General features: G+C 38.8%; 1 protein-coding gene across 1 annotated transcript in view; it reads right to left on the bottom strand.

The window, feature by feature from the left end:
* Positions 1–26,034, bottom strand: part of ARHGAP10 (Rho GTPase activating protein 10) — a 155,016-nt gene that overhangs the window by 17,223 nt on the left and 111,759 nt on the right. Inside the window, exons 19-20 of the mRNA XM_040582414.1 lie at positions 22,559–22,709; positions 6,840–7,002 (exon numbers count right to left, since the gene is read on the bottom strand). Of these exons, the coding sequence (XP_040438348.1) occupies positions 6,840–7,002; positions 22,559–22,709 (314 nt within the window). The remainder of the gene's footprint in view (positions 1–6,839; positions 7,003–22,558; positions 22,710–26,034) is intronic.

The following is a 26,034-nucleotide window of genomic DNA, read 5'->3' as shown; positions in this document are numbered from 1 at the left end:
GTTTTGAGTACCTTCAGTATTTGGACTGTCAGGGCTGCAACTTACATGCTCCTACAGCAGCATCCAAGGTGAGATTCAGTCTGAAAACCATGAATCTTACTAATCTGAGCCCAGAAACATAACTGTTTTAACAAGCCATGCACCCCCACTCATATACACACTTGGTGAAGAGGTTTGAGGGACAGGATGCTTTCCATCCCCTCCAGTTGCAAAATCCCAAAGGCCTACAGAGGGAAAGAGAAGGGGGCAAGGTAAACAGTTACAGACAGTATCATCACCTTGAGGAAGGCTACCCACGTCCCGTAGCATGATTCCATCCAGAAGAGCCATCAGAAGTCACACCATGTTCCAGCTCCCCAGGAAACCCAAAGACCCTGCAGTCTCAGATCCCAAAAATGAACTCTTCAGCTGAGGAACAAGACATTAGTTTTCATGATCTGAATGAAGAGATCATGCAGATAAGGTAGGGGACTTCCAACCAAAAAGGAAGACTGACCCAATTCTGAAAACCCAGCAGTGAGGGGTAACTCTGTAAACTCTGTAGATAAGCCCTAGCACAGGGCATTGTGCTATAAACCCAAACAGATCTCATGACAACAACAGGTCAGTTACAGTAACAAATCTTTCTTTCCTTATCAGAAAAAAGATGCTCAGAAAGATTAATTACAACACATACCAAAGTCTAGGGAATACCAAGTGTTCAGTTTTTTTGGTTCATTCTGAGGTTGAGTGAAGACAGACATAAGGCAGTCCACAGTGTCCTAGGACATGACTTGTAATCCACTTTCAACAGCTCAGTCATCACGGTAAGGGAAACAAACCTACACTGAGGTGGTTGGAGGTGAGCTGCCACCATAGCCAGCACTCTGGGAAAGGCTGAATAAGACAGATCTTGTATCAATAAATGGTTCTGGCCCACTGGGAAGTCAGTGAAGAGCTTGATGAACACCACCACCCTGATTACTGAAGGTCAAGATGAAGAAAACTAATCTGGAATTCTGGAATTACTACAGGTAGCCTGAATTGTTAAATTAAGACAATTCAGTATTCTGAAGACCAGTAATAGGCATGATCTCCTTTCCCTCTAAAATAACAGGAAATAGCTGCCTTATGTATGACCCCTTCTGTTAGGATTACAGCATATAGGCTCTACAGCTGTAGGGAAGAACCTTTTCTCAAAGCAGCACCACAGAATAAAGAACAGTTAGTGATGTGAGCACACAGACATGTATGAGAACAGACACAGGAGCAAGAGTTCAACACCTAACCTAGATGTAAAAAAGTAGCACCTCAGTCAGAAGAGTCATAGGAGGTGCAGACATTGGAAGGAGAAGAATGAAAGGAGGGCATGCCCAAACCTTACACAGATTCAGAGAATCAAAATGCACGGGGAACAAAGTGTGTGCAGGCCATACAACCAAAACAGCGTAAGTAATAGTTTCTCTGAAGAAAATCTGTTGCAGGGCCTGGAACTTCAGATGGATTCAAATGCAAGGTCCTATGGTTTAAGACAAGATATGCTTCTATTTCTCAAAGAGATATCAATTACCATAATAACATTTTTTGGCATAGAGTAGGTTAGTTATAAATATCAAAAAGCCCAAAGCTATGTTCAAAAGTAGTAATTTCTAATGCACAATAAAACAGAACTGGGGAAAAAAGTATTTTAATACTACCTAAACAATATATAAAACAGGCTGAAAATTTAAAATAATTTTGATCTAGGTAACCAAAGTCTAGTAAATTTTACAACCAAACCACAACAGCTGCAGAAAAAAGTTGCCCTTGCCATTTTTAAATTGAATTATATCAATTCATGTCTGTTATTATATCTTTTACACTATCACCTACTTCACTACAAGATGACATTAATGAAAAAATTTATTTTTTACAAATTCTAACTTACAATGTACTTTTCTTGTATAGATATATTTATTAGACACACACGTATATACACCTAGTTTAGCTATCACTATATCTATACATTGCTTGCATGTGTAAAGCCATAATATAATAGGGTGAAAGTCAAACCATGTAACACTGGTTTTCAATTGCATGTAAAAGGGAAGATCAACTACTGTTCCACAGTTAACTGCACTTTAAGAGCTATTCATAACACCTGCCAATACACATCACATTTTTGTCCTCCTCTTCCCCTCACTCTTGGTTTGATGGCTCAATTTTGTATGTCAACTCATTTTATTTCCTGAATTTCCAGCATGGTGTTTTATTTATTCACCCTTCCCCTTTTCACTCTGTCTTCCCCTTATCTATTGTCAGCGGATTCCTGGTGCTTCTGGTGACATCTTTATATGAACACTTTTCTTTACCAAAGCTGCCAACTGACTGCCTGTTGCCACAGAATCGGCAGGGAGCAGCAACTTGCAGCAGCTTCCAGAACGGAATAGCAAAAATATTACTAGGAAAGAAAAAGAGAGGAAGAAAACACAAATTCATTCACCATGAGAGATTAGCAATAACCCTTCCTCAGATCAACCAGGGTTTGAAGCAAGTCTGAAGGAAGGAGCAAAGGATGGATTGTGGGGTCTAAACTCCCCAGGTAGTTTGCAATTGTAGGGTAGACAACAGTTTGGGGGAAACTGATGGCTATGGATAAAAGATGGTTGGAAGTTTGCTTGCTTAGGATTGGGGGGTTTTATTTAAATCCAGGTCAGAATAATATTATGGGCAACTCACAAAATATAACTATTCTGTATGGAGGGAACAAAATGTTACAATACATGACCTACTTGTTAAAACAAAGGCACAAGGTGGCAAATATCATTATGTATAATACATAATACAAATATGTATTTATGCATTCTACTTTACAAAATTTGCTATTGACAAATACCCAAAACAGGGAATATTGCTTATTTTCCAGTGTCTCATATAGCATAAGATACAGACCAAAGAAAACTGCTAAAGAATGACTATACTGATAACCGCATTTCATCTAGAAGATACTGCTTACCTTCAGAATGCTGGCTATGGTGGCAATTTGAATTAGAAGGAATGTGCAAGGAACTGGGTGCATCTAACAAACTCTTTTTTTCCCCTCAGAATTACTGTGGCTTTGAGGGGAAATAAAGAGCATTTTGAGAATGTACTGGTGGTGACTCTAGACCAACATCAGTCCCAAAACAGTCTGAAACATGTTCTCCTTACAGAAACAGTAATCACCTGGAGCTCTGTCAGAGCAAAGTGGACTTTGACAGTGGTTCCAGTGGAACCTGGGGAAGACAGATGGCTGTACAACGTTAATTCTGTAGCTTCAGGGCAAGTACGAACTTTTAAAGCAGAGAGGAAAAAGAAATAATGCAAATGCTTTGGTTAACATTAAACTGAGATTGCCATTGCTGTTCTGCCTTAAAGGGAAAAAAATGCCCATACCAGTGGAGAGCACTACAAGGCAGGAATACTCTGTCCAGCTCACTACTATAATTATCAGTCTATATCTGAGATTATGCTAAGCATCCATGGATAGAACAGGTCTTCAAACAATACATGTTTATCGCACAGTACTTCATCAAGCAGAAAAAGTAATTTGCCTATTCTGAGCTATTTGGAATTTGAATCCTGTGTCTACACAAATGATTCTGTAATTTTGTGATTGACAGGGGGAAAAAAGCTCTATGTTCTACCACAGAGTGTATGTAAAAATAAATGTATTTATTTTTAGTATTTGGCTCTAGATGGAAGTGTGAAGTTAAAAATATCTTCAGAAAAAAGGTTGAAAAAAAGTTTAGGGTGCAAGATAATCTCAGAACCGCAAACTTGGGTCTCCACTGAGAGCCACCCCTGCTGTGGGCAGTAAGAACTAACCATCACCCAGCTCTCTGCTCACCCTTACAGCAGTACATGACAACACAGGGCATATGTCTGATCCACACAGAGCTTTCAAAGAAAAGCTAGCATCAGGCAGACATACACTTATAGACATGAAAACCAACAGCTTAGCAGGGCTTCAAAATGGCACATATGTGAAACATCACCTTCCAGTTACACCGTATGCATAGTACATCTTTAAATATTGACATGACAATTGAGCAGTCAGGGCTTTGTGAGACATTTCAAATCACTGGTACAGCCCTTGCACTCTTCACTTCTTTCACCACTCTGGCTATCAGTCCCCTCCCAGTGCCAGCCAGGAGGCGAGACTGTATTTGCCTTCATTTGGTGCTCCCCTCACCATGCTGGAAGCTGTAGCTCCTTTTGTTTTTAAAGGTGGGACAAGGAAAGGGCATGCATCACAAAAAACTCTGCCAGGAAACATCATGGTGACAACAGCTATCTTTCAGGAAAAAAAACATGCTCTTCCTTTCTTGAAAACAAATATCACAAAAAGTATTCTTGCTATCTATCACGTGTTCTTGCTTAAAGCAAACTACTGATATAAACCAGCCCTGGAATATCTGACATATCTTGACCCACAATGCAACATCCCTCCCGGGGGAAATAATGGAAGCAATTCTTCTACCACAAAGAAGTCACCATCACCTTGTTGACTACATAACTCCGTAGTGATCAATCTCTTACAAGTAACACCCATGTGTTATAAACATCAGCAGAAACTTGAGAAACCAGATCCTCTTCTATTTCCATCTCCCCTAGACTCAGCGTGGTATTTACTGTAGCTCAATGAAGATCTGCAATACCATTTTAGAGAGGATACTGAGACTTTAAGAATTGCTTTTGTTCCAATTTGGCACAAAATGCAAAACATTTTGAAATCCTGCACAAACAGAAAGGACTGTTTCTCCACCTAATTCTGGGGTAGTCCAGTTTATGAGAATTGTCTGTGACCAAAGCAGAGTTCAACTGCCAGTGCTACATTTCCTGGAGCTGAGAGCGCTCCACAGCTACACAACGGCAAGACAACCACCGCCGTTCCCTGCCCACAGGTTCCCATGATGTACAATGACTGCTGAAGCCCACCAAGTACATTCTTCCATAGGTGACATCTACCCCTGCCATTAATACAGTGAGGTGGTTTGGGGGTTGGGATGGTGGGGGGTTTAATTTGGTTTGGGGTTTTGTAGTAGTTGTTGTTAAGGCAAGGCCCTCTGTGTCATCAGAATTAGAAGGTGAAAAGAAGCCATTGTGAGTTGAGAAAGTAGAGGAAAGAATGTACCATTCACAGACTACTCTCCGTCACTGTCCAAGCTTGTTACAGAGGTAGCTCTTAAGTAAACTTCACAGGTGAGCAGAAGAAAGAAACTGCTTTTGACAAATGATCTAGACCAGGGGTCCTCAAACTATGGCCTGCAGGCTGGATACGGCCCCCGAGGGTCCTCAGTCCGGCCCCCGGTATTTACAGACCCCCCCCACCGGGGGTTGGGGGGGAACCAAGCAGCCGCAGATGACTGTCTGCCACTTCATCCGCGCGCCGGCCCCCTGATTAAAAAGTTTGAGGACCGCTGATCTAGACGCTCATACCATGCACTTTTTCCCTTCCAAACAGAACTGTTTAAGTACTGTTTCCAAATGAGTGCAAAACCTCAAGCCATCTGAAAGTTTCCAAAACAGCAGTACAGTATAATTTTTGATGAAAATTAACAAATGCAAAAAATGCAAAGTTCCTTCAAACACCTAAAGCTCCTGAACCCTCTTGATAAAACACCACCTTTTATACTCTAAAGTGACATTGGCAATGTTCTGCTAACCCTACGTTTCCTTGATTAGCTATGCTCGCTTTCATAGATGTTCCAGTTTTATACCATCTACAGCGTGTTTTCTACAGATGCACCTCTTTTTGTCAAATATAACTTACTGGTAATCCTACCCACTACTAGTGGGCAGTACAAGAGGAAGGAGTAACTTCAGTCCTCTACTGAAAAAACAATATTTATGTAAAATACCTATAAAATCCGGAATTCTTTCAGTACATATGAGAAAATATTGCTCTAGCTAATAAGTACTCTAATCAGCAGTTAATTATTCATATGTGCATATAGAAATATAAACCCGTTATGGCTATCTATATATTCTCATGTGTTACATACACCTACACATATATTTTATACACTTGCTTCATCCACAGAATAGACTACTCAGAATGCTATTATGGAAAATATTTGTAACAAATCTTTTCTCCAGAAATTCTTCCATCTTCTTGGCACTTAAGGCTGGAAAACTTTGTCTTGATATGTTAAAGTTTGTATGAATAGCAAACCAGAGAATTCAATTCAATTTCAACTTCTGATTTAAAAAACAAGTTATGTTCAGCTTTTTGCATATCAAACCTGAATATGTATTACAGAGATAGCATAAACATTGTAATGTCCGTTTTTGCTAAACTGAAGTCATGCTTAAAAACTGAACATCTACAGAGTCTACTGAAAGTGACAGACTGCACCTTTCATTGGAAAATAGGTTTTTAATTTCTTAAGAAAATTCTTAAACAGCACCTGAGCACACACTCGTTACAGTGTATTTATCTAAACCCCAAATTTGGCCCTAAATCTTAATAGCCCTGCATCCAAGTTTTTTAGACACTAGCTTAACAGTGTCTCAAAATAAAACTAGGGTAATACATCATACAGAGAATAACTTACATATTCATTGCCTAAATAAAAAACATCTAACACTTTATAACAGGTTACAGTAAAATGCACTAGGTTTCCGTAGAAAAAGAACATTTATTTCCTACAAACATTCAAGTACCCTCTAAGATCCACCACAACATATAAACACATAGCATTTTGTAGCAGAAGAGAACAAACACGATTATACGTAATTTCTAAAAATCACTCACCACCAAACTGAAAAGGGGAACGTGTTTCATGTGTACAATCATATTAGTGGAAAAATCATTACTTAATATTCAGGTTACTTACAGATTTGTTGTCCAGCCTGTAAGATCCCCACTGTCCATAATAAGGTGATTTCCATCCAGGAGCCCGGGGGGACTACTAGAGAAGGCAAGTGTCGGAGACTGGGAAGAAAGAGAATCCATACTCCCAGTTGGGGTGTCTTCTCTGGGACAGCTGTGACTGTCAGCTAGAAAAGAGAGCACAAGTCAGAAGGATGCTAAGAGAATGTTCTCATGAGCCAGAGAAGCTGCTTTGGTAACCATGTCCTGAAATATACACAAGAAGAAACCTTCCTGTCCCATCTTCACAGGGTATTTTGGAACACAAGCAATCCCCCAGCATTTCCCCAAAAGGTACCATTGCATAATTTCCTCCATCATTGTCACCAAGCTATCTTCACAACCCAATGTATTCCTGGTCCCCTTTTCAACATTTTTTTTTTACGTGGATGAAATGCTAGATTATGGGGGTGTGGGGGGTGGGTTGGGGGGGTGGTGTTTAGACAAATGTATCACTTCAGACAACAAAATAGCCTAGGCCATACACCTTTGCACACCTCTCTAAAAACGAAGTCTCCAAAAAAAAATTAATACACATTTGAGGAGATGATTGCTCTCAATCCATAAGCACAATCCTATCAAACATGAAACAATGAAACATGGGAAGGTTAGAATAGGCAGGAGTTAAGCAGGAGATCTCTAACAAAACGCACAATACCCAAGAATATTATTTTATTACCCCTTTTTAATGGTGTTACTTTTAAGAGAATTCATTGTATTCTGGTCTACTATTTGTTTTCATAGGGTACTCTTAGAACATCACTCAGGAGGCAACACATTGAGATATGATCGCTAAATAAAACATTAAAGGAACATCATTCCTATCCCACAGACAGTAAGAAAAAGTTACTAATGTATCACAGCACTTCCTGCAAACCACGCCAACACATCTAGCCAAGCAGCATGCTCTTCACTGAAAAGCTAACTTCACCCACAGTTTTGCCCTTTAAAATTTTTATTTCAACATCAGCTGTATGTTTTACAAATTCTAAAGGAGAGGTGTACGAAGTAAGGATGATTGCAAACATTGAAATGCCCAGCACAGTTAAGCCTGCAGTCTCAATTAGGGTCTGTGGCTGATTTCAGAATATTAACATTTAACAGTAATGTGGGTCATTTCCAGCCACCCCTTACAAGGGTCCCTGCAACCTTTCCTTTCCTCCTCTGTTCATCCTGCTCCCAACTTGCACTCGTGAACGTGGCCCACAGCCCTGCTAAATAACACCATACAAGTCCCTCTAGAGCAGATTAGATACCACTGACCCCACAGTCTTGGTAAAAAGAGTTCTATTCCTCTGGGGCCAAAAGCTTTGGGGAAAAAAAATAAGCCACCAAGTCCTAACACAGCATCACAATAAAATGATCAAAAGCTGTTAAAATGTCGTGCTTGTTTGACAAGCTGTATCTCCTACATATAGTACTATACACAACAAAGTCCTGTACAATATTACTTTCTAATTCCAAATTAATTAGCTTCTGCACAGTGAACAACTGAGCTTCATTCTACTCCACCAAGCTAAGCAGTACTGTTGCAATTATTTCATTTTTTACTTTTTGCTTCATTAATTAAAAATACAACAACAATTAAATATGGACAATGAAAAGCCACCTTCACTGGATAAAAATCCTTCTCACAACTTTATTACTGCCTCAACCAGTTCAATTCCTTCTGCTTCAAAAGCAGAAAGCCTACAAAGAACTACTTGCCTGCTTCCCCAGCCATCTTGTCCTCACCCCCTCCCAGCAAGTCTCAGAGAACAACTTCCCTAGAGAATAAAATGACATGCAACTAAAACCACCAAAATTATAAAAGTGATCAGCTGAAAATTTCTCTCTAAAGCAGCTGCTAATTTAAGGATCTAAATTAGCCTGTAGTAACAAAGTATGATAAGCTCTGAGGAGGAGAACATTAACTTGGGAAAGTGAGTCACTTGCACTCCAGCCCAATCCTGCTCACCTCACACCTCCTCGCTGCACCCAGGCCACCATGCTGCCACTCACATTTACACGACATGAGAACCATAGGAGTGTCAGGTAAAAACTAATTAATTACATCCCATTTGCAGATGTATGTGTCGCAATGATAAATATCTGAGAGATTAGACAGTAATATTGCAATTTTACTTCATAAAGAAACTGAATTCCTTAAAACTGAAAACGTTAGTCCTTTTAATTCATCACTATTTCTTTTCAAAGTAGCAGTATTAATGCAGCCCAGATTAACAGACTACATACACCTTACTAGAAGGGCAAACTAGAATGGTTTACCTCAACCATTCATTCACTTTAACATTATTAAAACAGCAGTAGAAAGGAATATTAATCTGTTCTTTAATATTATTAATTTGACCAACTCGCTGCATCTCTCTACAGAAAGCAGAATTTCTGTTGAATTGTTTCTCAGAGCACACAGAAAAAGTAAAAAAAAAAAAACAACTAAACACTTCAGTCATGCACAGCAGAGTCTACATTGGAAACCACACTACACAAGCAATTGCATTTGACATCATAAATGAAACTGTGTGTTAAATCCTTTGTCAAATTTTACTTTCCTTCCCATCCTTCCTAAACTAGTGTTGCCTCACAGTCAATACTGCATGGCACTCTCAAAAATAAAATAGCAGGAAAATGCCTGCTAAATTCCATGGGATTAAGTGAACATCCTCTGAAACTACGTTCAAAGATTCTTTACATTTCTGATGTTTTCAATTATCTGTTTCTGTAAAGTAAAACAATACCTTTATTCAGGAAAAAGCAATTCTGTATAACTGCAAAAACAGATGACTAATGATCATCTAGCACATTTTCATGATTAAAAACAATATATGCTCAAAACCTAAGTCTACAAAATATAGCGTTATTGCTCTGATTGCAAAGATTTCATTCATCAGTGGCAAGAAGTTTTGCTAACTTCCGAAATTTTAATAACTCCTTTACATGGCAAAAGCCATAAAATTGTATCTAGTTATCTCTCTGATAAGCTTAATAAATGCTTCTGATTAATGCCCATCTCATGTTGGGCCAAACTGTATCTTCCAAACAGTCTTTGGCTGAAGACATCTACAGGTGATAAAGATAATGGAGAATCAATTGGCTGCTAATTAACATACTCACTGATTAATGCATGTACCTTCACTTTGTTAGGCTCTATTTTCAGGCATGACCCATGTAATACGCATTGCTAATCATTACAGCATCTCTCATCCAGTTTTTGTCCTGTGTGAAGGTACTTAAACTATCTCCTTGAGTTTAACACAAAACCCTTTACTGTAAGGGATTTTGCAGTTTTGAAATCATGCACCTGTTTTATAAACCTGTTAAAATTTCTCAGAATTCATTTTGAAGAGTGTACATCTGATCTGAATTAATGATTTTTTATTGTCATCCCATGAGAGCCACATTGAGCACTAATTCCACCACTTACCTCTACTCATCAATCCCATTCGTACATCCAAGGCTGGCACTTTTTTTTGCCACTTTTTCTTTTTCTTTTCATTTTTGCTTTTCATTCTTTTCACTTTTGCTTTTCATTTAATAGTTTATGATGAGCCGGTTGCCCACTGTGACTAACACAGACTGAGCAGAGTCACCATATTTAAAGACGTAGTCCTTCATTCTGTGGCCGCAGGCTAACTTTTTCCTCTAAAATTTGTAAATTCACTTCTGAATACAATCAAACTTAGTTTGTTTGAATGGGTGAAGCTTGGCACATGACCACAACTCCTATGTGACTACCATTGTCATTATTTGCAATTCCTCCTAACTTTGTCCCATATCAAATATATCACCAAGGATTTGCATTTACCTTTCTAAATACTGCTACTACATTAGCATTCCTCCAGTTTCTTCAAACTTCTTGCAATGCTACAAGATGTTTTAAAAATCAACATTGCCAAACCATACAACCCTATGACCAGAGAATTGTTTTAGGACAAGTTAGATGGCTTCACATTGTTCAAAGTATTCACCTTGCAACAGGCCTACCTGTGAAGGTTTCTGCTTTATCTTGCTGATTATAAATCCCACACTGATTTTCATAACTAAGCTGTTTTTAACAATTCTTCAAAACCTGTAACATATACTGACTGCTAGCTATTTTCTCTTCCCATGCACCCACCCTTTTCCTGTATTTTGCTTTGTGGAGCCAGTAAAGATCCTAAGCTGCTGGAGATTAAAAAGCCTTTAAAGTTTTGACATGATTTGTTCGTTAAAGAGTGCATTAAGGACACTGCTGGAATTGAATCAGCTTTATAGTTTTCATTTAAACTCAGAATTCAGGGGCTCCCTAACACTGAGTGTCTAATATTTTTACTGTTCCTCTCTCACTCCTCTACTTCCATTATTGTTCTCCAGTGAGCAGCACTGTCAAGATTTCCCACTTCTATGAAAAGGCTGACTATCACATTGGACTGATAGGTCCTTTTGAAGAAGAGCTCCAGAAACTTCCTATTCTTCTTTTCTACCACTTGAATTCTAATGAGCTCTTCCACTATAAAATAAGGAAAATACAATTTCTTTTAAAGCTCATTTATATCATTCTTTGAGCATACAGTTTGGTGTTCTTGATGCCTTCATTTTTCTCTCCCTAAGAATGTCAGTCCCCCTCTCTTTTCTCTCCCATTATTCTCTTATCCTCGGGTGCCAAAGAGTGCCAGAACAGATGAAGAACATGAGGATTCTCAGCATAAAAGCAGTAAGTCTGTATGACATCTCAAAAATTTTTGTCGACACTCCAGCCATCAAGTCTTCACCTTTTCTTCTTTACACTTGTGGGAACCCTCTGAGTGCCTTCAGCTTGGCCACCTTTCTAGAGTTGCCACCAAGCTGCTTCTACAATTCATCTCCTCATCCCATGCTAATAGTTGTAAGATCCAATTTTACTCCCAGAGTTAAAACTTGTTTCACATTCTCACCACCTTTTGCATACTACTAAAATTTTTGACTGTTCAGATCCTTTTAAGCTGTAATCTAAATTATATTCTCGTTTCACTTTTCTAATCACAACACTCATCCAAGCCTTAGAGCTTTCACTGTGCCTTTATAACAGATACCCACCCATGCTTTGCCTTTATGGCTCTACATAGTTCAGACCAGCCCTACCTAGAAAGTAAGATAGCTTAGGATGTTCCTAACCGTTTACTGGTTGTGTCTAGCTGGTACTACTTACCATTCAGTTTCCAGCCCAAATTCCTCCTTCCTCCCCTCCCTGCCTTGCGTCACCCCTTCTTATAATGAAAAATCCCCACAAGGTAAGAAGGCACTTATATAGACCAAGACTTAACTCCTTTAGCCTCTTTCCAGCAAATATGTAACCCTCAATTCCTTCTCCCTTTTGTCTGTTTCAGTCTCAGTTAGTAAAAGCTCTCAAACCCTCCATACCAGAAATCTAAACTCAGCTTCTACCCAACTGAGCATGCCATGTCTCCCAGTTGTCTTTTCCCCTCCCTCTTCCATCTGGCTAGTCTAAGAATATTTTTTGCTGGCATCCAAAGTTGAAAAAATCTGAAATACTTCGGGAGCGTCAATAATCAGATCCTCACTTTACCCCAAAAATTCTAAATAAATAAATTTAAAAAAATTGTAATAAAAACTACAGAAAACAGAGAGCTAACACTATCAGTTACTTGCTTGAGTGAGTTTTTCTTCCAACTTCTGCTTAAGTAAACTAAAAAATTACATACTTTAGTATTAAAAGAAAGACTAATCTTCAACATCAACATCGCAACCAATGTTTATAGTTTAAGCGTAGTCAGAGGATGAAAACAGTTTATGAAAGTGAATGTTTCTGGAGTAAACGAGGAATATATGACAGTTTCTTCTGAGATACATATAATGGGCAGAACAGAACTGACGTATACGTTTTAAGTGTTCATTGGATACACAAATTGTGGCAAAATAAGAGGACAAAAGACATGTTTTATCCCACTTTGACAGAGTCACAGAGGTCTAGTCGTAGACAAGGGGTGATGGGGAGAATTGCTGAGGAAAGTAAATTAAAGATGCTGCAAAAATCCGTATTACCACCTTGAAGTCTGTTACTTTCTGCATCATGAGATGGGGAAGCAGCAGCTGCACTGCTGTGCAGCCACCCATCCTCCCCTATCAGCATCACAGCTGCATCCAGCTCTGAGATAACAAACATGCATTCACCATAAATAGCTAACTTCTCACAATAACACCGGAGTTTAACCAAGTACAAACCAGCTTTGCTCTTATGTTAATTTGTGGGTACGTACCATGTTTTCATTTTAATAGGAACCTCGTAGATCAGGGATAGAAAAGAAATGCAAGTATCATAAAAATCCTTTGCAAAGCAAGAACTTGGTTCCATGTGCTAGAGCTTTAGCATCCACAGGAATCAGGTATGAAAAATATAACCAAAGAATTTGTCCCTCACAGTTAATAAAACTTGAAGTGACCCCAAGATAAAAAGTACCAATCACTCCAGAAAAGATTCAGTCATTCCTGAAAAACTAGAATTAACCTGAATGGAGAAAGCTTTATGTGATAGTCAAAGTTTATCAGAGGACGCTGCAGTCAAGAACAGCCTTTTCTAGATGCAGGGCTGCATCTTTTGTTCCCTACTTACAGTACAAACCCTCCTGTGGTAATCAACACCAAGCACCACGTGAACTCAGACATCCTTCTACTTCTTCAGCTTTGTAAAGTTTTCTGAACTAATGAAGCCAAATCATGTGTTTCTCAGTAAACTAAGAAACTGTGTGCTTTTGTTTATCACACCACCGAAACTGGTCAAGAGAACTGTTTGTTACTCACCTCCAAACTACAGAAATCACGTAAGTGCAAACTAATAATGATTTATTATTTGGTTTAAAATAATCGTAGAGAATGTTAAAACTGAAAAAGAGAGTTGTTTCACTGTTCCCAAATAATGGGTACTTGAGAGGTCAGATTCATGCAAACATTCAGAAAAACAGCTTTATATCACCACATTTCATTTTCAAAAAGTATCCATTATCCTCATTTTGTAGCAAATCCTATATATTGCAGTACCGCTGTAGCACGCAGTTAGTTCTTAGATAAATTTAGACATCATAGACTCATACACCCTAAAACCAACAGAGCTTTCGTGGAGCAAATGGACAGCCGACAGCCAACATACTCATCAGTTTCATGCTATCTTTCAAAACAAACGCACTAAAAATTAGATCTCTAAACTGACTTTTTTTTTTTCTCTCAGACAAATTAACACAACTATTAGAGCTGACTACAGTTTTTTCTTAAAGACCAACTTTGATATATTTTCAAATGCGTGCATGTACAAACACGTGTATATTGGGCACAAAGTAGCTTTCCTGCAGAGAGATTGTTTTTCCCAACTCCATAATGATTCAGATACATGAGAAAAAGGAGGAAACTGCACTAGACAGAATTTGCCTCAAGACTGGGCTGACGCAACTTAAGAATTGTAGCCAGAAAGGTGGGTGTCTGAGTTGGGGCTAGGAAAGGGAAAGAAATGTGCTCATCTGCAAGTTACTTAGTGGCAAATGGGGATTTGGGACCATGTCCCTTTCTTTCTCCTTTTTGATACTTTTTGTTTATTTCTAAAATGCAAAGTTCAATTTTAAACAATCATCTCTCTAGACATATACTTAACCTGTAATAGCAAGCAATTATTTCAATAACTATCTCGCTTACTGTAGGTCCTCTCTCAAAACCCAGGAGAAATACGGCTTGGATTACTTCTTTACATCAATAAAATCCCAAAGACACATAAAATTGTAGACAAGCCTTTCACTGAGCAAGCTGAAACTAAAATGGATAAATAATTCCAATTGATTCCTCAAGCTGTGGAAAAACAGGTCTAGGCAGTCATGGATACAAGTTTGGGGTGTTAATTTATATCACATAATTAAATTTTGAAACACAACAGAAACCAGATACAAGCATGCAGAGAGGTTCCTCTGTTCCTCTTTTGAATTGTGTATATTATACTAACAAAAGCAGTATCTCAACTCAAAGGTTACTCATTTTTTACCAGAGCCTGCTTGGCAGGAAACCACACACAACCTCCAGCCTTACCAGGCTGGCCAGATGCCACATATTAATTTCATGGCTGAAGAATGCAGTGAAGAACTGAAACTACTTTCTGAAAACTGACAAATACTAAGATAAATGGATCGTCCCACAGTTTTCATAGTTTCTTGGTAACTCTGAGGGGTTCGGGTTTCTGTAAATCCAGCCAACATCTACCTATGGTCCAGACTTGTACTGAAATCTACCAACAGAACAGCTCCGGTCTAATCAACGAGAACAAGAATTGTGAAAAAATAAAGCAGCATAAAAAGGGTTATAATGTTATAATCAGAGCTAAAAGTTCCCTAATTCAGTAGCACTTCTTAAACGGCACCAAAAACCCCAAAGCCCATGAAAATATTTTTCCATGTTTCCTTTTCTTTTACATTGTGTTGACAATTTAGCCAATGATCCGTTGGAAAAATGTCTGTCATTCCACCCCCAAAGGGTAAGGTGTTCAAAAACTCTTTTCCTGAGCTTTCAAACAGAGATAATATCATGGTATTGTCTCTTCTCTTGCTATTTAGCTTACTTCACTTGCAATTACTTCCCATGACTTAATAAAAGGAGAAGTTTCTCACCAATAATGCCACAACCCATGGTGTGGTACTTCGATAATGACAAAGACTAACCTAACTGTTCTCACATTGTGCATGTGATGGGTCTTTCATAAGAAAGCCTCTCTGAAACATTTTCAGTGTGCTCCTGACACTTGGCTGTGCCTCCTTCCTCATTCTGTTTACTTCTCTCCTTTTGCCATAACAGTGACTTCAACAGAGGGATGGATGAAGCAGGATGCCTATGGCTTATTAAAAAGACAACTGAAAACAAGCTAAGCAGCCCTTAAGGAAGTTCTATCAGCTGTTTTAACTGAACATCCAGGTGACATGTTTGTTGAAGAACCTCCTAATCTCCCAGCTGATGATTTAAAAGGCAGCAATTAGGAACACAGATTTTGCTACCTCAAGTAATTAGGTCAACATTTTCTTCCATGCCTCTGACGCTGCAAGTTTAGATGTCTGGAAGTGCAATTTTTTTAGACTTTTTTTTTTTTTTTTTTTAAACACATCTTGCAACGGCTCAGGGTTGGACTTGGCTGCACTGTGAGAGGGAAGCTGTGGGGATGGATCAAGGAGGCTGTGCAGCACACAGGCAGCATCAAGCAGGTTGGGGAGACAGAAGAAGTGAATGCACTCATCAGTGAATTTTCACCTGTTACAGAACAGAAACCCACTTGCTCAGTGGGATAACCAAATCTGCCAAGCATCAAGCATTTTTCTTGCTTGCAGATTCCCACTAGCATGGTCTCTGAGGCTAATTCGCTTGTTCCCACTCAAGCAGCCTTAGATGAGACTGCAGTTCTAGCCAAGCTAGTCCCACCATCATTACTTCTCCATGATATCCCCCAAGTACTCCTTCAATCTCCCTTTGGTTCAGCATGTTGCAAGTACAGCTGGGGAAGAAAGAAGTGATAGTAATGTAATTCACCTTGCACTAAGTGCAACTTTTGAAAGAAGAAAACAGAAAATAAGAGGGGAAAAGAGCAGCAAACAGGACAAAGACTTTCATGAGCCCATGGAAAACAAGAAACCTTTTTTTCCTAACCAAATGAAAAACACTGAGACAGTGGGAGCAAACCAGGAAGAAGCATTGTATTTTCTAACTTGTGCATCAGCCTTCCAGAAAGTTCACCACCCTCCTCACTACAAGATTTTCTCTTCTACCTGTGTCACCAGTGAAAGGGAAGCAAGAGCACCTCATGTGAGGGAACACCTTATTCCGTGAAATGTGCGCTCTTACGCATAGGAAGATGACTAAAGAGCTGAATAGCTTCAATTCTTCATTCTACTTATACTCTTGTGTGCGGGGTGAAAGCATTTACTTTGAACCAACAGAGGTTGGCCAGGGCACAGCTGGCATCCAGCAAAGATATGTCAGTGGCTTCCATGCCTGGGATTAATGTCTTTCAGAATGCCAAATTGGCCTTCTTACAGTATTATATGCCCTTGCATGTCTGTGTGTAGAGGGTAGAGAATTAAAGAGATGAAGGATTATTACAGGAGATCAGAGATTTTTAATAATGTTTGGCCTCAAGGAAAGACTGACCCTTTCTCCTTAACTCCCCATTCCTTCTTTAAATTCAGATTTTAGTTTTAAGTCTATTCAAGTTCCTTTTCCCTACACCTCTGACTCCTGGGGTGGGTGGGTGTGTGCACATGTGGATGTGTTTACTTTGAACATTTCTACAACCCCTAGATTTGATAAACCAAAAGCAGACAAGTACTGGTGATGATACTAAGGCAATTATCTGGTGTGAAGATTTGACACACATAATTTGAAAAGAAAAGAAGTTAAGAGATGTTTACTACATTATGATAGGTAAATTTGATTTCAGATAACTGTGCAACAAGTAGGCTGTAGCAAGTAGATCACTCACAGGTATAACAATGGCCAGACAATGTATATTGTGTATACAAAGCATGGAGCAAAATTGTTCCATACCGCCAAGAAAGTAAGTACCTTCTATGGGCCCAAAGCTTTCCAAGCAGAAATTGATGATCTGGTAAGAAACTGGGACCTTACACATATCCACTGTTAAAGGTGGAGCTTTTTCTTAGGTAGCGTCAGTAGCTCAAAAACACTTCTACTTTGAATAGCACTCATCCTACTCAGAGCCATCAGATGGGAAAAGCCGTGATAGATCACAGAGAACTGCAGGAACTATTCTTGCAGCAAGATGAAATAAAACTAACTTAAATTCAACATGGCAAACAGCAATCATGCTGATTTTCTCTTCACAGCTAATACTGGTACACCTATTTTGTAGCAGCCCTGTGTGTTCTGCTCAGCTGTTACCAATACGATAGCTTTGTAAGCAAGTGTTGCAAGCCCTTACGGCTTTTTGATATGCCTATGTAGCTGCTTTTCTTTCCATTTCCCCTACTATGTGCCAGGTTACAGAAACACTTCCAGGCAGCGGATTCAGAAATAGAGTTCAAGGCCAGGTTTCACACCTGCAACCTAGCAGCTCTGGGTTGTTCCAGCCCTGAAGACCAGTCTTATTATAAATCCAAAGGTTCCTCTAACATCCAAGTTTTATATTCAGTAATTCCAAATGAAGTTTATAGATGTTTACTTATTTGTTTTGGGCAGGAAGGGATGGGAGGAGGAGGGAGAGGGAATACTGCATGAAAGCTTTGTAACCATTACATGTATTCACATATTTGATGAAGTAATTTAACTGAATGCCCCAGTAGTTCATGCAAATTAATTTATCACCCAATTTAAGACACTGTCTTAACTCCAATTCCCACCAAAAAAAAAAAAAGGAAAAAGAAGAAAAAAAAAAAAAGGAAAAAAAAATCAAAAAGAGCTACTCCTATTTGACACTAACATACCATTCATACTTTGGCTTCCCTAAATACTTCAGCGGGTGATACAAGTTAGCACAAAATTTTAAACGGTTAAGTAGCAGTTCTAATTTATCTTTCTTTTAGAATTCTACAATCTGTTTTCTAAAGCACTATAATTTTCAGTTTACAGCAGCAGCAGCAAGGTATCGCAAACCACCCATATGCCTCCTGAGCTCCAGAGTGAGAGGATAGGAAACAAATGCCTTAAAAACCAAACAGAGAAGCCTCCCATATGATACTAGTGTGCTATGTCCATGTATGTGCCAATGAGAAATTTTGACACTTAAAGGGTATTCAGAGTAAGGCACCAGCAAGCACTGTGGCTTAAGTATGGTTTTGGTTTGTTTAGAAAACAAATGATTCTGTAGTTGGACAAATTGCCATGCAAGACCCGTTTCTTGACTCCAGGTGTAATTTACGCAGCTATGCTGACTTTCTGTTCATCTTGGATAGACTGCTCTATACTGCCTACCTACATAGGACATTTCTTGTCATGTTGCTCTAGTAGCCCTACAAAATAGTTTAATAATCTCTAAGTCACTAGGCACAGCAAAAGATTAAACAAAACGAAACAAAAACCTGTCTATTTTGCTACAAGGCAAGAAAAGTACATAAAAATTAAAATAAGATTGGGAGGGAACACAACTGTAACTCTGCATTGCCCTCCAGAAGAAATACAAACAGAGCTCTCTTCTGATATATAATCATCGTCCACATGGAAAATAAAGATCCAATGACATTTTTAGAAGAACAGGATAAACAGTTCCCTGTTCTAGCTAACAGTCTTTCTCTCTCTGCATAGAGAGGCAGAGAACGCAAAGCCGTTTGCACATAGCTGAGACTGTAAGCCACAGGAGTTTCTGCATTGGCTACTTAATTCACTCTAAAATTCATTCAGATAATAGGAAGGGATGGGGGGGGCAGAGAGAAAAAAGCTACTTCCAGGAAAATGAAATGAAGAAGAAAAAAAAAAACAAACACACACAAACCCAAATCCTATGTCTTCATTTTAGAAAGCAAGAAAACTCTGGAAATGATCCTAATTTAAATCTCAGGCAAATCTGCATTGTGCTGAAACAAGAACTTCGGGTTTAGGCCATGTATGAAAGTAGCTCAGAGTTCCCCATTAAGTCTAGTTCTACTTGAGACACAGATGTCGAAAAACTTCAGAGTGAAAATTTAGTAACTGGCTTACTGCAGAGGGAAGAAGTTGAAAGAAAAACAGACAGTATCATCACGACTTAAGTCTGTCTTTCAGGAAATGAAGATCCTTCCAGTAGTAAATATAATACTTGAATTGTTTGCAAATAGGTTTAATCATCTAATTGCCATGTACAAGGAAAATCTATGTGCTATCAGAATTCAGTACAGCTAATTACTAGAAGGCAAAATAAAGATTTTTATCAAACAATGTGTGTTCTTCAGCTATTATATCTATCAATATTTATGTCGCTTGCAGCCCTTTCTGGGTGGTTGCTGCATACATTTTGTGTGCAGTCAAGAAGCTTTCTGACTGCAAACATGCTTTTAAAAAGAAAAGCTGGCCCAAACCCTGCATTTCCAATTCAAGCAGTGGATTCTGAAGCCTGTTAACTCCCTGGAACAGCTGATAGTTAAAGACTTGTTTCCGCTTTTCTAACAATTTCCTGGTTTGCATAACAATCCTAAGAGAAACACACTCAAGAAGTTTTCCAGCACAGAGAGATTTTGTCTCCAACATACTTGTAGTTTCAAGGCATAGAAAATATTTATATATAATTACAATAACTTTATACTTGTAGACAAATATATCTCTATTTACATATAAATATGTATTAGCTACTTGGTTTAAAACAAGATTATGATAATTTTGCCATATCCAGGAAACACAAAACACTGGCTTATGCCTGGTGCTTAACTCATGCCATTGTGAATAAAGGGGGGGGGGGGGGGGGGGGGGAAGGGGTTTAATGTTTAATTTCCTGTTAAAAACACACACAGGATAAAATCTTCCAAAGAGCAGTTATAAAACATGCATTTGTTAGCCAAGAAACTAGGTAAATATGGAACACAGCCCAGGCTCACTTCTATTCCTTCCCGCCCCCCCCCCCCCCCCCCCACCCCCGATCCAAATAACAAAGTAACTGAAGGCCACGGTGCATGTTTGGAGGCACTGAGCTCTACTCGGTGACTAGATAATTAATCAACCTGGCTGACTGACGCACCCTGTATCCATTGGGGTAGTTCCTCAGATAATGCAATGACGCAGTTGGGCTCAAGGTACGGTATTGCTGTGTATACTGCACCCATGCCAAACAACCATTGTACCAACTACTGACTACCTTACTGACACAACTACCTGGCTAAACACAAATAAGCATTAGCATGTAGTTGGGACCTACAAACCACCAGTTTCTAGCAAAAATAGATGGAGAATACCGCTACCTTTAGTTGCAAGCAGAGACACTACAGAGGATATATTTTTTAGAAGTTGCAAGGGGAAATACTGTTGGTCAGATCCCACAAATTCGGTGCCAACCACCCTGGAACTGTGACTTCACCTGCAGTAATTCAGCCTTCATCACAGTTCTACCATGCACAATGACATATGAAGTTATTCTGCAATTCACCACACTAGAACTCCCAGAGAAGTACCGAATTTCTGTACGATATATAACAATTACAGCCTTTAGCAATCCCAGTTCTCTTTGTTGAGATATCCAAATCAGACAAAAATACGGACTGTATTTAGGAGAAACTGAATGTTTACAAAACTTTTCAACAGTAATTTTGTATTTTTGGACCTTAGAGTTAAAAATAATCCATCAAATACTTTCTGTCTACTGTGTTTATGTTAAAGTCAGGTCCTCAGTGCACGCCTTTTCCAGCATGGAATTGGAGAAGTTGTGGTGCTTCTTGTGACCTGCTGGGAATCACATTCGCAATTACATGTAAACAACTCCGTGAGTGGTTTCAATTTTGTTTTGTTTTTCAAATGAGGATAAATTTATTATTGCAGAAATAGCTCAAGAGCTTTCTTAGCTTTTGGTAGCATATTATTCAAATTAACACAGCTTAGGCTTTTTAAGTAGATGCACCTTAAACACCTTCTAGACAAGGCATTTAATTTCATATTTGATGCAAGAAAAGACAGACATAGAGATTATGTATCTCTGGTGAATTAAATCTGATGGCATACATGCTGAATTCCTTGCACAGTCTTTGTAAAACTGGCTCTTTCAGATAATAAACGTCCTGAGTTTATTTTTAAAACCTGCACTTAACAGCTGTTGTAGGTATTTGTGCTCTTTCCTTAAGAAATCAACCACCATTGACCACTGATTTAATGACAGTTCATCTCATACTACTGCATGAGTTCAAGATCTTCCTCTTTATTTTCACTTGCCGATAACCATTGGGGTTTTTGGGGTGTGGTCTTTTTGGTTTGGTTTTGGGTTTTGGTTTTTTTTTTTGGGGGGGGGGGTTGGTGTCCTGATCCCATGATTCTTCATATGAAAAGATAATTAAATAAAAACACTGTGAGTGAGAAAGAGAATAACGTGGAGAAAACCTGTAACAAAATGAGCCCTGACTTGTCTTCTCAGTACTGTATGAAGCCTCAAGCAATGAAATTGCAGGAAAATGATTATGTTTCTGGCCTACAGTCAGCATATATAAGATGTTATACACCCTTTGCCTTACTGTATGTTGCTACTTCAGACTCCATGGAAAAGTATGATTTTTTTTTTAATTTGCTTCTCAACAGTACAGCAAGTTTACAAGTATTTACTGTTAGTTACATCAAGGTATTAAAGATTCAAGTGGAGTAGTGGTATTCTCCAGTGCAGTGGTGACCTAAGCCTTTAATCCAGATGAATTTAACTGTAAAGTGCATTAGCTCTTCTCATAAAAGATTTGCTTTAATTTTAGTTCTCTCTCCATTTATCTTATGGCTGTGTAATCTTCGGTAGAGGTCAAAGAGATTTCCCCAAAGAAACAGGAGCTGCTTCTTTTTTAGAGGGGAAAAGCATATTGAAGACAGTTCGTCCTACTTTTAAGCATATGTCACAGGACAGTACTCTGCTTTTCTTTCTCTGTAGCTCTCCTTGCTACTTTACATGCTCCAAAGCAATTAAACAAGCATGCATGTGCATGCATACATGTATATACATGAAACATGAAATGAAAACACCTACTGAAGATAGGATACACAGCCCATCTGCTGCAAAGACAGAAATTATTACTAACATCTTACCATCATCCAGCTCAAGACAGAGATTGTAAACAGCCAGAGGTCTCTTAATACGTTGTCCTTGTCTTCTTGATTGCCTTGGTGGGGCATTTGGAGGAGATACAGACATAGAGATTGGCTCAGGGAAAGTGGCATCAGGCAGGGTTTTGAAAATCTGCAATCAAGAACACAAAGGGTGTTAATTATTTATCATGAAGAGCAACCTGTGTAATGCAACTGTAAACCATTATCAAACAAAATTTGTTTTGGATTTCATTCAAAGCAGGAAGGAGCCAAAAATCCATTCCTTCAAGTTTGGGAGTATGCTGTAGGTTTTTAATGAGTGCTTTTAAAATAATTAAATAAATAAATAAAAATTGAAAATAAGGAAGAGCACTGTCTACACATTAACCAAGCTGCAAATCAGTTAATCCAAAGACAAAAATATTTGCAGCCACACTTGCCAGCTAGGATGGAGGAGAATGGGAAAAAGGGGGATCGTAACTTTACGAACCAGTAACCAAAAAGCTTTATAGCTTTAGCCAGGACCTATAATTTTGCCAGAATACCCATTTTAATTTTCAGAATTTGTGATATCATCATAATATCAGCCATTTTAATTAAAAAAATAACCGTACTCTTGAAAAGAGGGAATTTTGAGGGGCAGGGTTTTTAGTGAGAGATACCATAGTAACATACCATGTGAGACTTTTTTCAGTGAACTATTGCATATTGAGTCACATTTATATTAAATGATGGTATTCATAAAGATGCATATAAAAAGGATCACACTTTTTGTCATCATTTTATCTTTTGAGTCATGACCATTAGCATATCACCACTCTATACAAAATACTGCGTCGTTTCACTCTGGATAAACCAGCAATGCAGATTTGCTCAGTCTGATAGAATTTCTACTGTAACTGTCACACACAGAGTACAGTCTAATGATGCTGACTTTCTTCTGAAAAATTATCAGTATGCTGATGGACAATTTAACAGCAGCCTTTTACAAGTGATCATGGCAGATTCACATGAATGCATTAGCTTAGTCTGTATTTCAAAGACAAACCAGCAGATAAAGAAAAACAGGAACAGAAGCTGTATAGGAAAAGTCCAGTGTCCGTATCCGTACGAGGCCTTAGAGCAATGCGACACGGTAATATAACAAGATATAATGAAACAGTATACGATGTTCTTCTACCACGTTACTTCACATTGCCACGTATCTATATAGGAAACATTATAAAGATGACGCTCATAATGACTCTTTGAAGGAGAAGCTTTTTATGAAGTAGAAATTCATGCAGAAAGTATAAAAAGATACCACAGACACATTTCTGGATTATTACAGCACGTCAGGTTCAGCATGAAGCTAAAAGCCAGCCAGGCTGCTCTACAGGTGAGAAAAATGCCATAAGCATCCTGCGATAAGGCACTCGAGACATCATGTTAAAAGTATAAAAGTCCACAGGCCATCATATCCTGGCCTGTTAACCCTGAATATTAACACATGGAGGAAGAAGATGATCCAAGGACCCATGTATACACTGGATTATAGACGCTTAATCATTACTCTCTCTACTGGCAGGTACAAAATAATCAGAAACACCATTTTCCATGAAAACTGGAAGAATAATCATATTGCCAAAACTGGGCAGCAGTGGGCCTGAAGCCTATATATTGTATGCAAAGGAAAGCTCCAGTGGAAATACTACCTTCCTTCCCCATAAGTGAATGTTGATGTGGGGGAGGTAAAACGATGTAATTTGAACTTCCACACACCAGTGTTAAGAAAACTGGCTCCCACTCCTTCACATGCCTATGAACAACAGATTATGAGAGACAGCCAAAATAGTACAAGAAACTCTCTGAAAACAAAATGTTTATAAAGAAGATAAGAAACAGTCCAACCTGGTTCTCCCCAGTACAGACATGGCAGAACTCTCAGACAGTGACAAAGCTTTAATTGTACTGAGAGTGCTAAAAGCCATTTCTTAAAACATGATGCAATATATATTAATGAAATCTATTGTGCACCTACATGGCACTTGGCTAACAGTACCACACTGCCCCCTTATGTGTAAATACAAGGCTAGACTGAGCAGTTTTAGGGATAAATACTTGCTTCTGAAAAATTCAAAAGTACCAGAACTTTAAATGCCATCTTTTCCAAGGATTAAGTGTTGCATTTGGGCTCTCTGTTAAATAACTCTCTGCCAAAAGGTTTCAGCATGTTGTTTACTATGTCACATTCCGCAGCTGTGTTTATTTGTACAGCCTTATCCACACATCTCCACTGAAATTAATGACGGTGAGAAGAACAAGTATTTCCCAGGAGTACTTCATAAAAGATGAGCTTTCTTGTACGCGTCTAGGTGAATTGCACAGGTTGCAGTAGAGGTTTTTAGTTATTTTCCTTGTCTCTCACAAATATTTTGATATACTCTTCTAAAACTACTATTGTGAGAAAATAAAGAGTCACAAAAGCAAAAACACAATCAAGAAAACCATAAAGGCAATCCTTATTCAACAATACCCAGTGCCAGTCAGGTAAAAGGATAATGAATTGGAAACAGGTATGAATCCAAGTAGATTTCTAATTGCAAGTAGCCAAGTGATGTGAAAAAAAATTGTTGATGGTTTGTTCTGTTTTATGGGGGAAAAAACCTTAAACAGGTGAAATAAAAAGAAAGCATTAAAGTCACACTTCAAACAGTGGCAGTCCAGCACATGCTAGCTAACTTCATAGTGATACTGGTGGCAGGTAGATAAGAGTTGCCCAGAATAGTTCCCTTTCCTGTAAGAAGACAAGTTTTGGGTACAGAGTCCTCTCTTTCACTGACAGGATAATCCCATCACCTCTAATTTTAGTTTTTTTCAGTGGCAGAGCTGTGCAAAAATGCTTCTCAACAGCACTGCTCAGTGCAACCCAGTGTAACCCATTCCCAGCACTGGGCTGACCGCATGCAGTCTATGTTACCTTCTGCAGATGAGACACATAGGAACCAGGCCCACCCCTGTATCTTACCTCACTCTGCTCAACTTCTTGTTATAACAGAGTGGCAGGGAAGCTTCATTTTTTAGATGAGGTTAGTAAGTAGTATATTGTTTTCTATGGAGCAGAGATCACCTCCCAGGAGCTCCTGGGTAGCACGAGGCCACCTGTTCTTCACACTAACTTGGACCCAGGCAAGGGTCCAGACAGACTCCATCCTCTCACACCTATGTTTCTCTGATGCAATGTTACAAGCTGTAGCACCTTTTTCCTTCTGCTCACATTCAATATCTGTCTACAGCCAAGAAATGGATTCCTGAAAGGAGTATTCAGATATGGATTAGAGAACACAAACTCTTGACTGTCTGTGGAGAAAATTTACCCATGCAGAGCAAATTGAGACTAATTGTCATACTCAGCAATGAAATCATCAAGTATCACGAGTTGCCCTGCAGGATTCTGATACACACAAAACCAAATAAACAAACACAACGCCCAAAAC

This window comes from Falco naumanni, chromosome 1 (assembly GCF_017639655.2).
Source record: "Falco naumanni isolate bFalNau1 chromosome 1, bFalNau1.pat, whole genome shotgun sequence".
In the NCBI taxonomy this organism is placed as follows: Eukaryota; Metazoa; Chordata; class Aves; order Falconiformes; family Falconidae; genus Falco; species Falco naumanni.
This window is presented reverse-complemented; position numbering and strand designations above follow the sequence as displayed.